This window comes from Macadamia integrifolia, chromosome 11, assembly GCF_013358625.1.
Source record: "Macadamia integrifolia cultivar HAES 741 chromosome 11, SCU_Mint_v3, whole genome shotgun sequence".
Classification (NCBI taxonomy): domain Eukaryota; kingdom Viridiplantae; phylum Streptophyta; class Magnoliopsida; order Proteales; family Proteaceae; genus Macadamia; species Macadamia integrifolia.
Genome location: NC_056567.1, coordinates 5923428 through 5947200, shown reverse-complemented (window position 1 = coordinate 5947200; position 23773 = coordinate 5923428). Strand labels below are relative to the sequence as shown.

The window sequence follows — 23773 nt, the reverse complement described above, 5'->3', positions numbered from 1 at the left end:
ATTTCAAGTGTACATCTTAGAAATCATAAGGTATGGTACTGGGGATGATATGGAACCATTGACTCGCAGGTTCACATGATCCAGTTAAGCATTTGCATTTATTTGTGATGATGGTGTTGTCAGAGCCTATATCCAAGCACAAGGTAGTATTGCCAACAATTGTTGAGAAATGGAACTTGGAGGTTGTTATTCTCTCCCATTTAGCACTCGGACTTCTGCAACTGCTACCAGTTCCGAACTCGACAGGTTTACCTTCTCCATCAGCTTGTAAGCAGTAGTATGAATCCTTAATTTGTAGATTCTTTTCAAGTGTATAGGTCCAAGCTTCAGGTTGGACACAAGAACTTAGCTTAACAGGAACCACTGGTGGTGCATCTGGACTCTTAGGGATGCACAATCCCTTGAGTGGATGGTAAATTACATCATACTCTTCATCATCAAAAAGCCCCGGTCCTACACACACAAGAAAGTTAATAGATGGTAAATATAATAGGTAGCTTTTAGAAAGGTGAAAGCTATTAGGATTTCATTCGAAAGCAATTATCTCACATTGGATGTGAATAGTCCCCTGTAGATGCATACATGAACTTGGATACCCTTTTCGAAATAATTAGCTTTTCAAGATGAGTTTTACCCAAGTCCCAACAATTACATGATCGAAAAGATAGATAACATACCTCGAAAAGGGGACTGAAGAGCAGAAAGCCTCTGCATGAAACTTGGGTTCCGGACTTCTGACCAATCCCAATTCAAAACTCCATAGCCTTCATTTCTTGCCATAATGTTTCCTCTATAGTAATAACTGCCCATAAGTGCCCACAAACCCCAATCTAAGTCTAATTCAGCTGCAAGAGCGAAAGCACAACTTGAGAACCGGTTATCAGCCACATCATTTCCTCCAAGATATACACCCCACTCGCTCATAAATAATGGATACCCTTGATCCAACAAAAAGAATGCATGATCCTTCAAAAAATTTACTTGACTTGCACATACATCGTTGGGGTTCCCATTCGTCCAACCATCAGTAGCAGCGAAACTGTACCAATGAAGCTCAAATACAAGCTTCTCCTTGAACGAAACATGCAGTGGTTGGTTCTTAAGCATTCTCAAGTCTTTATCAAAATCATGACCCGAGATAATTACAAGAACATTAGGGTTTGCATCATGCACCACTTCTGCTCCTTTTTGCATGAAGCTAATGCAAAGAAGTTGGAAAAGAATTAGTTCTCAGATTAGCAATATCTTGCTCAATATTGAACACTTAAGTCCATTAAAAAACTTACCAAGATTTGCTCCATGGGTTTTAAAGCATTGTGAAGTGCAATTAATCACTTACCGATGCTTCTTCTAAATAGAAGATTTAAACAATACATGAATTTATGTCTATAGGTATAAACATATGTTTAAAAATGGGAAATGTGGTAAACATACTTGTACCAAATGCTATCATTCCTCCCAGGTCCTCGCAGCTCATTCCTCAGGCTTATTCCAATGACATTGGGAACACCATTAAATATTGTTGCAATTTTGTATAACCCATCAAGCCAGGTGCGTGGTTTAAAGTAGCGATCGCCAAAGAAACCATTACCATCATATCTGTTGCAACACCACATAGGTTTGCTTACATGGTTGTCTAATATGACCATCACATTGTTCTCCCCAAGCTTCTTAACCACTTCCTGCAAAAATATAAAATGATTCAAATAAACCAAACTTCTTTAGCTTATGTAACTAAACTAAGTTTCTTTCATTAGCAATGAATAGATGATTTCCTACTTATTGAGGTAATCCCATATTAGTTGTGGTAACCCTAAAGGGGTAGCTGAGTTGGCAAGGGACCCTCACCTCAGGAAGCGTGTGATTCGGAGTTCAACTCCTCTTATCTCCTTAGGGCCACTCACACAGGGGTGTTGAGTGCTCTTCACCGCTTTTAGTGAAGATTGAATGGTTCTCATTCAACCCCGGTCCATGCGATTGTGGGGTCAGTATGGACCCGTAGAATTAGTCGGGCTGAAGGTCTGGATACCCGTCGTTCGCAAAAAAAAAAAAAATACATCGGTTGTTTATAGAGGGTAGGTTTAGCTGAATCTACCGAACCTAACCCACATTTCAATTGGGCTTAATTTTGGGCCTCTCTCTCTCTCTCTCTCTCTCTCTCTCTCTCTCTCTCTCTCTCTCTCTCTCTGTGCGTTGTATGTGTAAGTGTGTAAGATGTCTATGTACTAGAGAAGGAAAAGTTGTCTTGCCTGGAGAGCTTGCAAAATAGTGATGTTAAGCAAGGAAGGATTATTGACTTGCAGGCCAGCAACGGATTCAAGAAGGTTGTAGCCCTGGAAGGAGTCATGAACAGTCATAGAGGATAAGGTGTCATTGGTAACCATGAAAGTTGGCCATGTAAGCCTAACACAATTGAATCCCATAGATACAATCTTCTTAGATATTGTATCCAAAGGCTGCTTGCTGAGACCCTCAGCCAGCAATGGTGGAAGGTGCCCAGCCCAGTTCACACAAGCTAGCTTCACTCGTTTATCATCTTCATCCACAATCCATCTTGAATTTGTATGAAGAGGCAATGAGGGCAGAGCAAATACTTGCTGAGAGATGATCAAAAGAACTGTAAGGGAAAATAGTGTATAGAAGTTCCCGGCGGCCATTTCTCCCTTAGATTTTTCGTATACAATTCTGAGTTTGGAAACGAGTGAGTGATTATTTATAGAGATACCCAATGATGAGATGGTGAACTGGATCAGTTTCATAGTTTAATTACTTTAATTAGGGTCCACAAATCTTAAGTCTATTAATGGCCACTCTTCTGAATTTATCTTCTTTCTGATCTGGATTGGGTTGTTCCGGTCTTATTTTGACTAACATATGGATCTGGACAAAGGATTAATCTTGATAATAATAAAGCAAATGTCTTTAGCATGGGTAAAATTCTAATAAGATTATCAACGGAGCAAATTTTGTGGATTGATAGACGTCAAGATCCCAGTCCTTTAGTTTCACCATAACGGACCATGCCAAGTAAGTAAACGATGGGGTGTTAGTTTGGTCCCGCGAGCCCAAGCCTAAGTCCAAGCCCACCCTGTGTGCTGGGCATGGGCTGGCCTTTCAGCCCACAGGATGGACCAGGGTTGAGATTCCTAGGCTTGGGCTAGGTTTTTTAGGGGGGGGGAGGGGTTGGGCTGATCAGGCATTGGGTTGAGCCTAACGCCACCCAACCCCCTATATATATTTTTACATATTTTTAAATATATATAAATGAGAATCAACGTATGATAAAATAAATAAATAAAAATTCATTTTGGCCAAGGAGAAAAGACTGAGAGAATGTATTCATTTTTAATCTAACATCGAAAATTTAAGAGGAGAAGAAAGGAATGAGAGACATCTATAAATAAGATGAATATATATGGTATATATTTTCAAAGTCTTTATTAATCAAAACTTCACAATTAAGAGGTTATGAGTTTAACTCTCCTTGGTAACTACTAAAAAAAGGATACTCATGATAGGACTGATGATATAACAAAGTCAAGCCTGGCATGCCCCCACCCAAGCCCGTCGGGTCTAGGCTGACATATTTTACTTGATCTAGGGCTGGGGCAAAGCTTGGGCTGAGCCTTGGGGACCCTAGTTGGGATTGGGTTTTCAAACACCCGGTGGAAAGTGTACCTTGAAGTCGAATTTGATTATCACAATATCCAATTCTATCTCAAAATCATCAAACTGATATTATCCAGATAGTGTTCAATACCCAATATTAGATAATCTTTAAGGACCAAGTTTTCTCACACCCACGATCAAGGGAGAACTAACGCGTTCAATCAGTGTTCATAAGATAATACACAGCAATGGGGGATTGTGTCAACTATTCATTAATAGGGAGGCAAACATTTAAACCCTAGGATGGTGGCATAGGAAAACTTTCATCATCTTTACCCCCTCAAATCCACAATCTCTTCCCTGTTTTTGGAAGATCTTTGATATAGGAGATCCCATATTATGGGATCGAATAAGCAAAATTTCATTCTACTGGGAGTCTGGGGACAACCCATTCCTCAGTGATCAATGTCATTACTTCAATGGTAGATTTAGTCTTAGAGATAAAATTGAAGAAGGAAGTAACATTGTTCGAAAAATGTTAAGCCTGTCTTATTAATGGCGACTGTTAATGTATCTTGTTTGATTTGTTTAGGGAGTGAGTTTTTTACGTTGTCGGCCATTAGGTGGAAAAGAGAATAAAAATAAAAATATGTGAGAAGACGATAATACAATAATGGTGTGGGGAAAAAAAAATTCCTCAAAATTAATTTCAGTATTACTTTGTGCTCTAATAGGTACTTGGCTCAATTGTTGAGGCATTGGAAGGAAGATCTTGAGCCTCAAAATGACATAAAAATCTCCCGAAAAAAGCTGCGGGTCACTAATTTTATCAAAAGTAAATTATTATTGTCTATTTTTTATATGAATAAATTATGATTCTGTCACTACATCAGAAGGTTCAGTCAACCATAATAAGAAAGTTTTAATCATTTTTTATAACATCGATAATTTTTTGAGGAACCTTTTATAAAATAATAATTTCCTAAAGTTTGAATAAAAATCATACATTTCATTGATTTTCTAAAGTTTTTAAATTATAAGGGTATTTGACAATTTTAATAAACGGAAAGAGAACTTTAACTGATAGCATGGCTCCTACACTAACACAGGATCAATGCGAATATGCCTCGAGGCATCCAAAAGGGGGTAGAATGGTTATTTTACTGTATGTGTGTGAGTATGTCTGATGCAAGAACAAATGACCAGATAACATTTTTTTATCTTCTAATAAATAATAAAACTATGTCCATTTTTTATTCTCTAATAATTAATAACAAAGACTATGATAGGAATCACTGAATTGGTTGTCTTTTTTCTTTTTCTTTTTCTTTTTCATTAATCATTACTATTGTATATCCTAAGAGGCTTATGAGTTATAATCATAATCATTGTCTAACTTAAGAGTATAATGATCATAATCGTTAATGTGATTCTCAATTTATCTAAAGTGTAGGGGCGGAATATCACCAAAAAAAAAAAAAAAAAAAAGAAAGAGAAAGTTTCTATTCATCCAGAGGGCATGGTTGGAAAATTATTTTTTGATTTAGACAAGTTATTTGAGTCGAGTAAAAAAAATATTGATCCATTTTTTTTTCCCTCTTATATGAATTAAGTATAGCCTTAGTCCCTCTTCACCCGGAAAGGAAGAATAAGAACATGAATGACTCCCCCAGTCACTATGTTCTGAAAAGAACTAGTCCAAAAAAAAAAAAAAAAAACTGATTTTCCAACTATGCCACATATAAGAATCAAGGGTCATCATTTTTCTCTCTTGTGTATCTCGTATATATCTGTCTTGCCTTCAATTTTCATTCAACAATAAAAAATAAGAAATCTCTTTACCACAAGAAAGAGAAACTCAATCCAAGAAAAATATTCCAAACCCCTCTTCCCCATTCGTTTTTCCACAGATAAAAAAAGGGAGAAATATAGAGACATCGTCAACATGTGACGAGCTAACAGGTGACACCAACGGAGGTGCGGGACAACAGATCATACGAAAGGAGCAAAGGATCACAAATGAAGGAAGAAAAAAAAAAAGACAGTGGATACTAGCTTACAAAATACGGATAGTATACCAACATTTTCACTATTAAAAAAAAATACACATCTTATTAAACCATGACACTCGGTAGGCTATAATCATGTAGTCATGTCTATATCACCTTAGAGTCAAAAGGAAGAATGGTAGGATAGCTGTCTTTGCTTAGATGGATTTCTTAGTCAATAAATCTATAATATATACTATGATTTCTCCATATGTATATATATATATATATATATTATTTTCTCCCTGGAAATCATTGTAACCAAGCAGCCATCTCTCATGGATGCATTAGCCAAACAAGTAGTCCCAAGCGAAAAGGACGATTCTCCTACCACTTGCTTAGCTAAGATTTCTTCTTTTCTGACTCCTTAACCTCTTTACTTAATATAAATTCCGTACATAGTCAAGATAATGGACTCCCTTTACCAGACTAATCAGGATTTGGTTCAAGATGGCAATTCTTCACGTAACCTACTAACTTGAAAATGACTCTCTTTCTTTTTCTTTACTTCCTCTTCTTTCCTTCCTTTCTTTATTTGCTCCCCCTTTTTCTCATATAAGAATCCAATTAGGGATGCATGGGGTTTGTGGATTTGGCTATATATTTTATTATATGATATTACTTCACGGACTTTTATATCGATAATTTACAGGAAGGATCTCTCCAATGTCTGTTTGCAGTTCTGAATAAAGGAGGGGCTATTTGGGACATTTCCTAGGGATTGCTATCATGTTTCAGGTGGGGCCTGCAATTTCGGTTTAAAGCGGCCATTGTGGGAAGCAATGAGTCAAATATTTATTATCATCATTTCTCAAATTAATTCATAAGACCTTTCTGGTTTCTCCTAACTCATGGTGATGGGAGAATCTTTTCATTCACGGGACCTGACCATTTGATTGGACTGACAAAGAATATATTGGATCTACAATAATAGTGAGTAAGAATTAATGATGACATCCCCTCTTCTTAATCTAATTATAAACTCAAATCTCCTATTGGGTGAAGATAGAGAATCTCTTCACCTGCCAAATCCAAATGCCGGAATATTGAGCTTAGTTCGCCAAACAGGCCAGCAATTTTCAACCGAAGATTACAAAGGATTATCTAACCACATTGATATTTCTCAACTAGATCCATAAATGGGTATTTAAGATGTACAAATCCAAGACCAATTGACCTAATGGATCACCAATAGAAGTGTCAGTTTCTTTTCTTTTTTAATATATGGTTAGGGCCCAAGGACAGTTTCAAATTAACCTTCTACAACTCCATCCAACTTGAGTACTTGACTGACCATCCTCTAATCTAAAGTCACTACCAATTTTTCAGAGCTAATAACATGATCGATCAGGAAATTGTTTAGTTTGGGCTCCCAAGACAAGCCACATGTCGTATTTGACATGATCAAGACTTCTACCTAAATTGGGTCCATTGTAAGACGGGTTGTCACACTTTGGCTTTGGAAGAATATTGGCCTTGTTACAATCTTAGTTCTTACACCACTTGTTAGGAATATGGGTAGAACTCAACCTTAAAAGCTAGTAGTTAAAAAGAAAAGGCCTAAATACCTATAATTCTCTTCATCATGCTACTCATTTCCGATATAATATTATTTCTTACACATGAAACCCCAACATCAAATGAATAATAAAAATACATATTTATGAACTATTCATTCATACTACTAATTAACTAGATGGAACTAATTTAACTGGCTATGCATATTATGGATATCTTGGAGCTCTAGAACAGTTGTGGAGTCCATACCTCCAAATCAATTTTTCGGTAACATATAAGTATGATTCATGCATATGTCTATAACCATCATGAATTTCCCCTCCTTCATACAATAGGAGTAGTCTTCTTTGTCCTTTAGTTAGTATAAATAATAATACAAAAATTTATATACTAGATAATCATAACTACCTAGACTCATATGATATAACCATATTTTACAAAAAAAAAAAAAAGATATAACTATACATAATTACACAAAATACTCTTATATGTGTATGCAATCTCTCCTCATCCAATGATTGAAGGCACAACTGCATATATACGTTGCTGTACATAAAATCTTTTAATGTCTTTTTAACCTTAGACTCTATAATCACCCCTCATCCAATGATTGAAGGCACAACTATATATATACGCCGCTATGCATAAAATCTTTTAATGTCTTTTTAACCCTAAATGCTCAGTCAAATGAACATTAAAATCCTCCAGACTCATTGGATCAAAATTAATTTTACATCACCACCCTTGTTTCCATCTTATAATTTCTCTTTGTTTAGTTACAACTCATCCTATAGTTCTTTCTACCCAAAAAAAAAAACTCATCCCATAATGCTTAATGACCACCGAAATATCACCTAACCACTTTAATACCAAAGGGCCCTGATGGCTTCTACCCATTGTTGCTTGTGCTAAAACCTCATGTACCACGCATGCGTACCTCTTCCTATTAAATATTAATTAAAACCGCTTCCTTAGATTTACTTCATTATATTAAGTACAGAAGGGACAGGTAAGCTGCCCAACGATAAAGGACAAAAAATATCATCACAGGATCACAAGGAAATTACATAAAAACCCACCAAAAGTGATAAACGTTATAACTCTAAACTTACATTAAAAAAAGGGTATTTTACGTGAAAGACGCCTATATTCAAGATACCTAAAATACCCTCCATATTGTTAACAATTAACAAATGCAGCCCTTTTTTTTCATAAAAGTTACCGATAATCACGTAAATTAACAGAAAGGGAAGGGTATTATCGTCATGCTAGAAGAAATGAATTTAAAAAAAAAACAAATAAGAGCGACCGAATCCGAACTCCCAGACCGCTGCAACTACACCGGAAAGGTCATAGGAGAGTAGAATTACGGCGATTTTTGACCGGAATCCGGCGAAAACGAAACAGAAAGCATGAATTTCACCGCGAAAAAGTGTGAGAAAAAAGGATGAAATTAGGGCAAAAACTAGTAATCTCTATTTCTGTTCTTGTAGAATTTGATCTTTACAGTAAAAGCTACTCGCCACCAAGAAACATCTTTGTAGACAGAAAAAAAGAGAAAAAGAAAGCCCTAATTTCACTTCCTCCTTTTCACGGCCGGAGAGTAATATATACACAAGGATCTGATCTCCCAAACAGGAAAAGGGGAAATTAAAACAAAGAAAACTGAAAAAAAAAACGATGAGAAATGGAGCAAAAACAGAGTATATTAAAGAAAATCCGAAGAGAAAGAGCGGAGAAGCTCTTCAAGGTCTCTGGTTTCATCTCCATCTTTCAAAGCTTCAAGAACTCGTTCAAAGACGAGGACACGACAAGGGATCCTAAGGACGCCTTTCTGTTCGTAACCGTACTCTTGAGCTGATCTCTTGAGGAGTTCCACAAAGATCGGGTGATGCAAGAACTCCGCACTGACCACAAATCGCTCCATCTCTTCACCGACGTACACAGGTAGATGCCCTTGAGGAACGCCTGATCGGCGATCTCTGGCGATTCTGAAGGATTCGGAACGGCGATTTCTGGAGGCTGCTCGTGATTCTGAACGGAGAAGACAGTACTGCGATGAATCTGCTACTCGAGAGAGGCGTCGGATGAGTTGCTTCATCGCTGGAAGAGAGAAAGCAAGGGAGGCGAGAGTACAGAGGGAAATGGGTTGCAGCAAGAAAGTGTAGAGAGAGAGAGAGAGAGAGAGAGAGAGAGTGAAGAGGCGTGGTGGGCGTGGGGGATTTAAATGAAAAAAAAAATTGGGATTTAAAAATAGAATTGTTTGAACGGTACAGATAGGAGTACCTGGCAGGTACATAGAGAGAGAAAGTCATGTTCCAGATGTGTTTCATTCCACTCTCTCTCTCTAGAATCTAGAGAGAGAAAAAATATCTCGCGAGAAAATGGTTTTGGTTTTGCCCCAAGGAGAAATTTAACGTGTTCCGGACGTGCCAGAGTTTGGTGATGTGATGGATTCTGGACCCTTAGATCTTCTGCGGATAAGCTGTTATTATTAGGCTTTAATTCATCTTTACCCACTTTATTAGCCAAACTAGGGAAGGTCTAAAAACTTGGAATTAGTGTAGTCAAGGGTATCAATCGGTATGGTTCTGGATAATTGGTACAGTTCCTAATTGGTTCTGGTACCAAGGGGTCAATCTAAGAATGTCTAATAACGGTTTTGGTTCCAATCGATTTTTTATTTCACTATCAGTTCTTGAACCATTGGAAAATCGGTCTCAGAATCATTTTGTCTCATTTATTGATAAGGTGGTTCAGTTTTTGAGTTTTAACGGATCAGTTATAGGATGGTTCCTGATTTCAATCTCAAACTCGAATCGGGTATGAAATTATTTTCCATATTTTTCAATTTGGATCATTTCAATTCAACTTGATTGGATATTGGTATTAGTCGTGATCAATATTGATTCATTGAACAATTTTTTTTATTTTCATTAAAAAAATTATTTTTAGACAAATTTATTTTTATTTAAAATTATTTCATCAATATGAAATCGGCCAACTATCAATATCGGCTTCAACACCTAACAAATATAAACTATTTTTTTATATTTTATTTTTGTAACTATGGTTCTGCAAACCTTTTGGGATGCTCAAGGGGTTTCAAAGTAAGCCATACCTTACCTCATTTTTAATAATAGTTTGGACATCTTTTAGCACAATAGGAAACAGAATTACGTTTCTGGTAACACTAAAATTGATAGGAGGATTAACATTTTCATGCTTCCTTCTTCTTCTAGAATAATCGAGAATAATGATGTGTAAAGTTCTCAGCTTTGTAGTTTTATGATTCTAAAATTAACTTTTCATCTCACTTTATGTATTAGATATAATTGAAGCTTTATCCTCCAGATATCATATATCATTTTCATTGTTAATATCGATATGACATATGAATGGCATATTTTTTTAATTTGAATAAACCCTATGATTTTGGATGTAAGACCATGGTAAAATGTTTATTAGACGAAAAAATAGAAAAAAATAAAGGTATACAAAGCTAAGGGAGGAGAAACATCCTACGTCTACGTTCCCCTTGTCTATACATAGTCCCTGTTTTTAGGAGGTGAAGGCGTTTTTTTTCAAAATTCTCAAAATATAGAAGTCAGTGCAGTCCACGCATGTGGCTGTGTTCGGGCATGGGGATTGTGGACAGGTAGTATTCATTTCTCTCATAAAGTTAAAACAAAACAAAAGAGATTTGCATTTGCTTCCAGATAAACGGTGACTTAGTATTCTTTCTAAGTGGATTTTGAGATCACCTTCCAGATATAGTAAGTTAGCCTTAAACTTTAACCATGGATAAACGGTGATGATGATGATGTGGATAATATATCTAAAATATATATATATATCAAATTAATATGTGAGAGTTAACAAAGATGTAATGAAAAATTTGCAAAATAATACAAACAATAATTATGCAACTAACTTGAATCAAATATAGCAATTTAAAATTTTCCACTAGATTTTAGAGATGTTAGCTTTTGGGAAGTGGTTCGCTAGTTGACAGAGAATGCAGTTTTAGAGTTAAAATAAAGAAAGAACCAAATAATGGATATTATCGACCATTTGTGAAATGGGGGGAGAAATATTCAAATTTTGTAGTCTGAAAGCACGGTGTCAATTTTCTGGTTGCTAGAGCAGAAAACTTTATTCGTTAACTTTTTCACTAACTCAGGGGAACTTCCTAAAGTTCTCCAGTCGATGTTCCCCAGTTGCCATGCGGTAAGAAATGAACATTGGGTGAGTCGATGTTACATAATATTTTGTATCAATCTCACTCATAAATTTTCAGCCAATTGTGTAATGAGGGTTAAATTAGGGTTTAAGATGACAAGAAAATTACAAAAATGCCAAAAAAATTTCTAAAGCGTAATAATGGAGATTAATGAAATGTTCATAATTTTCTTATAATATTGAAGGTTTTAGCTATCCATATATATTTTTTTTAATCTAAAATCGTATTGATGTACATGCATAGATATACATGGATAACCCAATACAAAAGGAGATATTTGATTGAATTAGACTATAAAATTTGATATGTAACTAATCTAGATCATATTCTTTGTATCTTAGTTAGAATGAACGTACCATTTGTTCAAGTGTTAGAATAGATATCTTATATCATTTGAAAAATTAATAGTGTCTTCTTGTAGTAATTATTCACCATTTTTATATGAGTACTTCCAGGCGTGACTATGCCTAGTAAAATATAATACTTCCAAGGATTAAAGTATCGGTATCGGTCGTCGTATCGGTCGGCCAAAATTAAGATACGTATTGGAAGGTATCGTATCGTATCGGAGATACGCTAAGATACGCTAAAGATACACATATAAATGGATAGGAAACACTTTTTTATACACATTTGCATAAAAAAATAGTTAAAAAAAGTTATATATAACATGTATTATGCATAAACAGTAAATTGAGAGTATCGCACTAAGAATCCAAGGTTTGTAATTGTCCCATAAATGTAAAATCATTGTTCCCAACCTTGATTTCCACTTTAGTTAGAGAGAAAAATGGTTGGCAGCAACTTTAGAACAAAAACACCTCAAAAAATTACCCATTTTGGCCATTTTATGACCGTATCGGTACGTATCGGTGTGTATCGGTCGATACATACCGATACGCACCGATACGTATCGATACATACCGATACTCACCGATACATACCGAAACGTACATTTCACTTCAATTTTAAATTTTTCACAGAGTATCGGTACATATCGGTGCGTATCGATGCGTATCGGTACGTATCGGTGGTGTATCGGTGCGTATCGTAGGATACGTATCGATACATAAGGGTTTTTAAATTTTCATGATACGTATCGGTATGTATCGTGCCGATGCCTACCGATACGGATACATATCGGCCGATACGGCACGATACACACCGATACTTAAAACCATGAATACTTCATTATTTATCACTTAATAATCCATGTAATAGAAAACATCGCATATAATTTAATGACCAAATTTTAATAAAAGTAAGCAATAAAAGTTATTTAAACTTTAAATTTTAATTTAAAATTTATATAAAATTACTAAAATATCTTCAAATGGGTAAAAATATTAAAATATAAATTATATATTTTATAATTTTAACTATTTTTTTATTTATTTTAAATTAAAATATATCAATAAAATATTTATTAGATCCTCTATCACATTAACTAATAAAAAAAAGTTTCAATCTAAAATAAAATATTATCCTAGAGGGCTCTAAAGTCTAAAGTCTAAAGTCTAAAGTCTAAAGTCTTAAAGTCCAATCTAAAGCCTCGAAAGTAGAAATGGGACAAGGATCTCCGAGGAGGCAAGGAAAAGGAAAGGGTGTTGGTACTATATAAGGTCATAAGGTCCTAGTTGCCTATGGCCTACCTACACTTATGTCTCTCGACAACCTCGGGAAGAGGTGGCCCAGACCGGACTTAATTCAGCCCCCAATATAATTAACCACACAAAGTTTAATTAATTAGTCTCGTAACCAAAACCCACAAGTAAACATCAATTTCTGATTGTAATTAATAACCTACAAATGGACGGCTAGGATATGAGGGTGGGTGACTTTCTCGCTCTAGAAAAAACCGAGAGAAGTCGGGAAATTGATAAAACGGAAAGAGAGAGAAAGAGAGAATATAAAACGTATAGCTTCGTGATTGTCGGTCTGTCAGTTGTACTTTTGGCATTGTTTTTCGCTTTTCCGTAGTCAGTTTCAGTACAACTTCCGTGATGAGTGCGTGTCTCTCCTCTACACCTTCCATGCACCTTTAAGGTGTATACCCTATTCTATACACCTTACCTAGAAAACCATTATTTACAACTGTGAGAGATTTTCTGAAAAACAGTGGTCCTTGTTTTATTCTTGGGTTAATAAGAGAGAGCATGGAAGCATCGACAGATGTAACATGGATCGGTATAGATTTTTCGGGTAATATCTTGAAATGTATGTAAAAGTGTTCTCAATCATCATCATCGGATGTTCATTGCACTGATATAATGATAGAGAATCTAGAATCATTTCTTACAAGGTAGTGCGGACGAAAGACTATATGAACAAACTTGAATCCTAATTTGGAGTGAAAGTGACTAGGTTACCCAGAAAGAAGGAGGATGGGGGACCGAAAGGAATGGTCCATCTTGGAGGATGGGGGTGGCTGTATGGTGCCAAGACATTTTAATTGAAAGGGAATGCAAGAATTTTGGAAAAAAGGAAAAGGAGTTTTGATGAATAGAGTGGATAGAAAGCTATTCTTTACTATTGTTGGAAGGGTCTATGCCATGCATAAGATTAATCCACTTGTCATATAAAGCACAGAGACTACGACAGTCATTTTACCTACTCTCTATGCATGTCTAAGCGTAGGGGTCATGTTACGTTTCAGGTTTTTTATTTTTTCCTTTACAATTTAATAACAGTGAGAAACTTTCTTTTCACAACACAATGCAAAACGGTCTCTATACATGACTCAATGTAGAAGTTCCACATGATCCATTTTTAATTTGTAGATATATTGTTTAAGGTTATCATCTATTGTACCCTATTTCTCTTGGTGAAGAGATTCCATGACATGATTACATTTGATTGGACAAGGATTTAAGGCAGTTTTAGACTTCGTATGACAAATAGGATAATAATTATGTCACGCGGTTATCTTCACTATAGGTGGGGAGGAACTTTCTCCTGAGCTCAAATCCTCTCCATCCGACTGTACTTTCCAACCCCATCTCACACCATCAATGGGGTTGGAGAGGATCCGAATTCCCTTATTCTTATCTTTTTTCTCTCAAGTGCCGGAAAAAAAATCCCACAAAATATTCATATATGTTCTTATTATGTGAAGGTTTGGAATACCCTTGACACTATTTAATCAAGTGCCATCCAACCATCAAAAGTGATGGAAAACAAGATTCCTTTTTTCATTATGGGTGAAGGAAAACTCAATTTATTTATTAATTTTTGAAAAGTTTCAAATTGGTTGACAATTAAATTATAATAGTTTGGCTCTATTTATCATAAAAACTTTCATGCAAATGACATTTCACATGAAAATTTCTGTCAACGTAAAATTTTCTTACTTTTTTAATATCGTGTTTTTCCTTGTTACCTTAGAACATTCAGTAAAAATTTCTGTTTTACGGGGGAATTTTTTTTTTTTTTTCTCCAACCTTTTAGATATAGACAAAGGGGTTAGATACTTTGAATCCAATCTTTGGAAATATAAGTCATAAACTTGTATGGACCATGACTAGATATGAAACTAAAAATGTTTGGCAAATATTTAATATAAATGATTTCATCCCATCCAACTGTCAAATTTAACTAAAGAATATATACCTTGTACACAATGTCTTTTTATTTAGGTGGTGGAAGAAAACTTTACCTCCTACCCAAAAAATAATAATAAAAAAAAATAAAAAAACTTTACCTATTTCTTGGAATTTGGTATCTGATATAATGTGTGAGACTTTGTGTTAGCTATAATAAACTCCGTTTAAAGATCATTAGATCAGAATCTGATGGATGTTGCATTAAAATGTGCTATGTTATATAATGGAATATCTGAAATGTATTGGATCAGTTCCCACATGAAAGAATGTTCTTTGGGAGCGAGTGAATGACTGGGTTTTGACTGGGAAAATCGCAACCCGTGATAACAAATATTGCGCGAATTATTCGGCCGAACCGAATTTTAAAGAATTTTATCAAAAATTCGGACCGAATCCGAATTAAAAATAAAATTCTTTAAAATTCACGACTTTTTCAAAAATGAATATAATTCGCGAATAATTCGGACCGAATCCGAATTAAACCGAATTATTCGGTCCATTTAAACATTATTTTAAAAAAAAACCAAAAATAAAAAAATAAAAAAAATAAAAACAATTTTTTTTAAAAAAAAACCCCAATAAGATTTTTTGACCGCTTTTTTGACCGAATCCTTAAATTAATCGTCCGAATTATTCCGAATAATTCTCCGTCCGAATAATTCCTGAATCCGAATTTGCTAACTATGANTTAAATTTGGATTCGGTCCGAATTTTTGATAAAATTCTTTAAAATTCGGTTCGGCCGAATAATTCGCGAATTATTCGGCCGAATTGCTAACTATGCCCACACCCCCCCCCCCCCCCAAAAAAAGAAAAAAAAAAAAATGCTAACCACTTGAGTGAATAGGGTTTGGTTTAGCATAGTGATAGTACCTGAACCTGGAAAGGACCAACAATGTCATTGTTATCAACAGGACCCACTATACCATGGAATATAATGAATAGAGAAAATTTCTCTTTCATTATGACTGATGAGAATCCTATTACTAAGATATCATAATTGCTTCCCTGAGTTTATGAAGTCTGAAATGCCCTGGGTACTATTACGAAAATCCTATCTAGTCACCCAAAATGATGAATTAAGAGGTTCTTTTTTCACCGTAGGTGAAGGAAAAGCCAATCTCCAATCAATATATTCATTAGCTTGTGTAAGTCCAAGTTGTTGAAAACGTTTCGCACAATAGTGTGGATCATGAGCTTGAGAGGTTTACTCATCAAGAACCATATTAGTAAACGTTTCTAGGCTTAGGATTTTCTATATTTTAATTTGTATTTCTTTTAAAATCCTGTGTAAGGTGATGATCACATTTGGACATTTAGGACACCCAATCCAAAAGACCTAAATTTGATCTGTTAGTACCAAAGACTTAACTTGATTAGGTAGTTTTTGATTTAGAAGACATGCTCTAATTTGATAACTTCTTAAAAGATCCCACTTGTGCATAGCCCTTACAGGGTTTCCGGTCAAAGTAGTTGGGGCCATAGTTATCAATTCGGCCGAATAATTCGCGAATTATTCGGCCGAACCGAATTTTTCTGAATTTTATCAAAAATTCGGACCGAATCCGAATTAAAAATAAAATTCTTTAAAATTCGCGACTTTTTCCAAAATGAATATAAATCGCGAATAATTCGGACCGAATCCGAATTAAACCGAATTATTCGGTCCATTAAACATATATAAAAAAAAAAAAAAAAAAAAAAAATAAAAAAACAAATTTTTAAAAAAAAAAAAACCCCAATAAGATTTTTTGACCGCTTTTTTGACCGAATCCTTAAATTAATCGTCCAAATTATTTCGAATAATTCTCCGTCCGAATAATTCCTGAATCCGAATTTGCTAACTATGGTTGGGGCTGACCAGTTCCCAGCCGAACGTTGTGTCACGAGAGCTCAAGGGTCCGCCGGACTAAGTAACCGTTTGACTGGGGACACCCATCTAAATTCTTAAATTTCTACCCCTTATTATATATAGGCATTAGTCCTGGTAGCATAAAATGCAACGTCTTTTCATGACTATAGGTCTCACAGTCCAACCTGTTTAAAAGGTAATAAGACCATGCCCTTATTACGATCAATTGGCTTTAGCATAGTGAAAACGTCTGAGCCTCGAAAGGACCAACAATGTCATTGGAATCGACAAGTCCCATTTCACCTTGGAATAGTGTAAAGAGAAAGTTTCACTTTATGGTGGAATTTATTGCTCTCTTTTATGGCCTGCATCATGCCAGAATTGTGGGTACTGAAAGTCTCTGGATTCAAAGTGACTCCGATGAAATGGTTACTTGTATTAGAAATCATAGAATTCCATGGTGTTTTAAATGACAATGGTTATTTTACAAGAAATATCTGAATGATATCAATTGGGCAATCTCTCACTGTTACATAGAAGTCAATGTCATTGCTGATAAACTTGTAAAGTATGGAGCTGGAACTAAGGCATCAGCCTCATTGTTAACTCCTCCTACTTTTGTTTTATTGGATGTAAGCTGTGATTTTCAAAAAAGACTCAGATTTCATTTACATAATTTTTTGATTGGGCTAAAAATCTACTGATGACCATGTCGAAGGTGATTTTTCAGTTCAATAGGTTTTTTTTTTTTTTTTTTTTTTTTTTTTTTTTTTTTTTTAAATCTCTATACCATGCAATTTTTATATATGATATTCTTTGTTGATGTTTAGCAAAAAAATTAGAAGAAGAAAGTTTCACTTCATCATAACTGATGAGAATCCTATTATTAGGATGCCATAATTGCTTCTCTTGGGTGTGAAGTCCGAAATATCTTGGGCACTATTCCAAGAGTTCTATCCAATTACCAAAAGTGATGAATAGAGAGTTCTCTCTTCACCATAGGTGAAGGAAAACTCAATCCACACTTCCATAGTCAATAGATTCAAATTGACATACAAGGGCCACTTGTCAATTTATCCATCATAACCTCTTAAAATATGGATCAATCCAACTTTGCTAAATATTATCGAGGAAATATCACTCCCCTTTCATGAAGGCTTGAACTATGACGAAATATCAACTTGACCTATATTTTTCCTATATTTTTCTAAAAATATCACTCACCTCCCTTTAGGGAAGAAATATGGTGGGGAGGAAGGTGGTGGTAAAAAGGCTTAGACAGATGATACAAGTACTTGGATATTTGCTAAGAGTTCTCAATGTAGGGGACTTCATACCATAGTTATCAATTCGGCCGAATAATTCGCGAATTATTCGGCCGAACCGAATTTTAAAGAATTTTATCAAAAATTCGGACCGAATCCGAATTAAAAATAAAATTCTTTAAAATTCGCGACTTTTTCCAAAATGAATATAAATCGCGAATAATTCGGACCAAATCCGAATTAAACCGAATTATTCGGCCCATTTAAACATTATTTAAAAAAAAAAACCAAAAATAAAAAATAAAAAAACAATTTTTTTTTAAAAAAAACCCCAATAAGATTTTTTGACCGCTTTTTTGACCGAATCCTTAAATTAATCGTCCGAATTATTCCGAATAATTCTCCGTCCGAATAATTCCCGAATCCGAATTTGCTAACTATGATCATATATTGTGGCAACTGGCATGTACAAGAAAGAATATTCTTTTGAAACATTACTCGGTTACAGCGATTCTTAAGAATAAAATTATTCAAAAATAATGTTCTTTTATCCGGAATTTCTGCTTTAATCATGGGTTAGCACGTCATATTCCATCACCGCCAATCTAGAGACAATTCTCTCTCTTATACAATATAGTCTGTAAAATTATTAATAATTTATTAAAGGAGGGGATTGGGCTGGCCGTTAGTCTATCCAGAGCCAGCTGTTCAATCGATGGGAGGGCTGGGATGAAAGGGGTATTGTGGTTATCTTCAAAGGGAGGGAGATTAGTGATACAGGCTGTGTAGCCCCGATAGCGTTTCCAACTTTTTTTCTTTAAAAAATTATTCAAAATAATGGTTACACTTACAGAATAAAATTATTCAAAGTTTTATTTGGAATTTGAGCTATAATTATGGGTTACTGATTCACATTCCATCACTAACAAACTAGAGGGATTAGGCTCCTTCGTCACGCAACAGGTGTGTAGTGTATATGCAACGATTTAGCATGTTCAGGAGGCATTTTTTGTCATTGGATGTGTGCCTACAAGTGTGTCGCCTGATAGAGGATCTTGATCCAAACTAGAGACAATTCTTTATATACAAGATAATATACAAACTATTAGGGCAAGAGAATGCTACCTCTTGACGTAGGTATATTAGGGGTGCAATACTGCCGGGTTGGGTTGGGTTTCTTAAAACCCTAGCCCAACCCTGAGTCCCCTAAACTAGGCCCAAACCCGCCCTGACCCTGATTCAGGGTCGCAAAACTTCAATCCTGACCCTACCCTTCAAGGTTCAGCCCAACCATTACCCGCCCTGATTGGCTCTGATTTTTCAGGGTCAGGCCGGGATGACCCTGACCTTGATTGACCCTAACATTGGTTTGCCATCAAGGATTGAGTATACCCTGACCTTGACCATGCAAAATATGAAATAACTTAAAAATTAAAAATATTCATAATAATGAGGAGATAAAAAAAAAAATGCAAAGTTACAAATTTCTTGGTAAAAAAAGCAAGAGAGATCGGTGAGAAGATATATTAGGAGTATTGAGGTCTCAATGACTCAATGTCAAACAATATATAAAATTAAGTTAAATTCATGGTTAACATCAGGATCACAACCAGGGTCAACATCAGGGGCAAAAATCAGGGTTGGGTTTAGGGCGAGCTGGGCGGGAGAAAGACATCAACCCTTACCCGCCCTAACCCTGACTCAGGGTCAGAAATTTTATGGTCGGGCCGGCCCTCAAAGCCAAAAATTTTGGGTCGATACTTGTTTTGGATCAGGACGGGCCAAGGGCGGGTTCAGACCGTCAAGGCCAAACTTACACACCTAGGTATATATCAACAAGCTCGGCCAATGGAGGACACTTGCAATACCTAGGCGTAGAGACATGCTAGGAGGTAATGTTCTTTCTTCCGAATTATTAATGGGAAGAATAACACGCTTGATCGCATGGCCCTTACACCTGTACTTGCATGGGGCTAATGGGAGGGCATACATGGGCATCAAAGGAGAGTGGGTATTTTATATTTCATAAGGAAATGACCATCCTTTCACTTCCTCTATACGTGGATGCAGAGGTCACATGACTAGGTAATGTTTTTTTTTCCCGTTATTTATAATTAAATGGGGAAAAGAACGCTCATTGGTTGCTCGGCCCCTACACAACGGGGGGCCCACAAGACAGGTAGTGTTCCTTTCCCCATTATTAATAATTATGGGGGAAAATGTTCCTTGGTTGCATGGCCCCTGCCCTAATGCGAGGGCTACTGAGGGGGCGCACATGGGCATCAACAAATAATAGGTTTTTTGAGCTTCACAGGGTTGGAGGCATCATTTTGTTACTTTTTGTGTGTGTCTCGACACATGGCCTCATTATTTTGTAATGTTCGTTTCTTTTTCTTTTGTTTTTCGGTATAGTGGGAACATTTATTTCCCCTAATTGAATTAAGGAAGAACACTACCCATTAGTTTATGACTACTAAGGGTGTTAATCGGTTCGTTTTCAGTGTATACGGTGCAGTTCGATTCGATTCACATTTATTTTGCTGAAACCAAAACCGCCCCATTTACTAAACGGTTGCAGATTCTGGAACTGAATGGTTTCGGTTCAATGGTTTTTAAATGGTGTCAATTTCACGGTTTTAAACGGTTTTGATCGCGGTTTATTCTATACGGTTTATAAACAATTAACAATTGATTTGCTAGTTTATTTGTATGCTTACTAAAATTTGTTTTTGTTAATAAATGCTTCAATCTTATATCAAATTAAATGAGATATTGAACAAGCAAGGATTTAACAACATAACTACTTGATAGGAGTAAATTATTGAATAAACTATTGGACAACCTCTGTGGTCCTTAATTCTTTCCTAAATTAAACCATCATGTTTTGTTAAAACAATCAAATATTTAATCGTTATACGGGTTAATTGGATCGGTTTTGATGATTTAAATGGTTCAATTTTTACGATGTCAATTCGGTTTGAAATCAACGGGTTAAATGGTTAAAATTGACTCAACTCATTTAACTAATTGGTCTTAAACTTGAAACCAGAACCAAATCATTTGCTAAACAATTTTGCGTTTTTGATGTAAATGACTTTGTTCGATTTCAATAAATGATTTCGATTTTAAATCCACATCCTTAATAACTATACCTAAACACAGCGTGCGTAAAAAGAGTATGCTACCCTGCATTGAAGATATATCCGCTGGTTTGTGCCTATACTTGTACCTACCATTAGCGTTCTCTTGTCCATTAAATTAAAAAGAAAAAAAAAATCATGAAGAGTAATGTAAGTAATGCAAGTAATGTGACCCCTACGTTCAAAGTTTCAAATATAAAATTCAAAATGACTATTCTACCCCCATAAAAAATAAAAATCACGCCCCTTTTGCTGTTTCCATACATGCTTCCGTACATGATTCCATTGGTCCTGCGCCGTCGCTTTTCCCTTGTGAGATGGTTTTATCATTTTTGTGGTGTACTCCTTGGAAAGCGTTTTCCCTTATGATGATTTATGACAGCACAAAGGAAATCACCTAGAAAGCGCAGTATTTAATGAGGTGCAGGCGTGCAGCGTGAAAAAAAATAGGTTCCATCACCAAAGCCACGCTGGTGGACTGGCGGTGCACATGCTCGCTGATTTAAGTACTTTTCAATTCCCAGAACTGATCACCGAGGGACACAAATATAGAAACAGTAATGACAAATCTTTACACTTGCATGCAAATCCATGTGGAAAAAGTTTTCCACAATCCACGCTGAATCTAACAATCATCTTATCAAGAAAAAAAAAAAAAAGGAGGAAAGAGTTTTCTTTACAAATAACATAAATGCATAAAAATGAGGTGCAATGAAATATTTTTGCATACGGGGAAGGCATTGAAGTCATCTTATGTGAAGATGAGAGAGATAAAAAGTATATAACTCTCTATGGCTCAAAGAATTTTTTCTAAAATAATGTTTCAAATTTAGGGTTTTAGAACAAAAGGGTAAAGTTCAATAAAGAGTTTGATTGGAAGTAAATTAAAAAGATTGAATAATTTTACATCAATTTTCAAATAATTTTTAAGCATACCCCAAAATTTGTAAACTATATATTAAGGGTTCTATACCCTAAGACAACGGAATTGTGGATCTCTAGTACCACATAGATGAAGTCTTATTATGGGAATTGTTGGAATTTTAAAGAAAATATAATTTTAATGATATAAAGTATTGTTTTATTTTGTGAAAAATTGTTAAAGGGTTGTGATTTTTCTTAATACATGAGTACATGATCAATAGGTGTGACATGTATGCGACTTGTGAAAACATGGAGTTTGAGCATGCATTTTGCAAATAATCATTGGTAGTGTTTTTTTCATTTTCCACACATAGAGAGGAGATTGAGCCCCCCCCCCCCCTTTTTTTTTTTTAAATAATCTAGGAAACAATCCCAACATTGTTTACTATTTTGTTCATGTCCAATTAGGTACAATTCTGAAGTCTCTTAACGTGATCTAGTAAATGAGTACAACAACTATTAAAGGGGCCTTTAGAGCTATATTTTTCTTAGAGGTTGATTCGTAAGAATCCACTTTTGCACCATAAGGGGCCCCTATAATTCTAAAGTCTCCTAACGTGATCTAGTAAATGAGTGCAACAACCATTGGATGAGCTTTCTAGATAGTTTTTTTTATTTTTCTTGAAGGCTAATTCGTAAGAATCCATTTTTACTCCAGATGGCACATATACAATCTTAAGAAGAGTAACCAATGATACAACTCAACCTCATAGATTTCTTATGTTTTTTCATATGTTTTCAAATTTGTGATGTTGTATACGAGGCTTGAGTTGTCTTCATCAACATCAGTTTATCTATAGTTCAAGATCTTTTCTCGTTACTATATGTGTCAACTTGTATGTTATAGATAAAATTTTTCACTTCTTAAGATTGTAGAACTTAGTTTGAGTAATTGATATTCAACCTCTTACCTTGATGGCAAACCATTAAAAGTTTAATGACATTTAAAGAGTTTGCCTCCTAACTACGCATGTATATGTTGTTAGAATATTTCTATGTGAGCTTATATTATTTGAATTTTTTGTGCTTTAATAAAATCAAGTTAATTATTTGGTCTAATTAAGTGAAACATATAGGCTTTAATTAGTTAAATATGGGCTGGCTAGTGTGGGCTTTAGTTAACCATTAGACTTATCATGAGTGGGTCCATTGAGAAACTTTATAAATAGGGAGCTAGGTCCCTCCTCTAACCCTAATCTAATTCACAACGTACATTCTGGAGAGAGAGAAAGAGAGAGAAAGGTAAAAGAGACAGTGTTTCTTATGGCATCCTCCTCCCTTGTACATTCAGGTTCCTCATCTAGCCAGTGATCATAGGAGAATAGAGGAGAAGTACCATGCTATGTAGATCAGAAGGTTTTTCGCTTCGCTACGCTACGCTTTGCTTTACTACGAATCCCAAATAAGGTACGCTTTTTATTGTTTATAGTTCATATCCTATTGTTTGTGTTTTTAATCTATCTATGATGATCTATATGTCTAAGGTTTATATCTCGTGAGAGATTTTAATCCTACATATGGTACTAGAGCCACCATAGATTGGATTTAGAATTATAATTATGTTTGTAAGGG

The 23773-nt window shown here is 35.3% G+C and overlaps 2 protein-coding genes across 2 annotated transcripts; both read right to left on the bottom strand.

Moving 5' to 3' along the window:
- Positions 1-16: 16 nt before the first annotated feature.
- On the bottom strand, positions 17-2657 carry LOC122092865 (glycosyl hydrolase 5 family protein-like). The gene is made up of 5 exons (XM_042663171.1): positions 2259-2657; positions 1435-1670; positions 998-1198; positions 678-808; positions 17-453 (listed from the first exon to the last, which is right to left on the bottom strand). Exons 1-5 carry the CDS (start codon positions 2655-2657, stop codon positions 17-19), a joined length of 1404 nt encoding a protein of 467 aa, XP_042519105.1.
- A 5971-nt stretch (positions 2658-8628) lies between these two features.
- Positions 8629-9397, bottom strand: LOC122094158 (auxin-responsive protein SAUR71-like). The gene has a single exon (XM_042664856.1). It carries the CDS (start codon positions 9274-9276, stop codon positions 8884-8886), a length of 393 nt encoding a protein of 130 aa, XP_042520790.1. The 5' UTR covers positions 9277-9397; the 3' UTR covers positions 8629-8883.
- Between the last annotated feature and the right edge of the window lie 14376 nt (positions 9398-23773).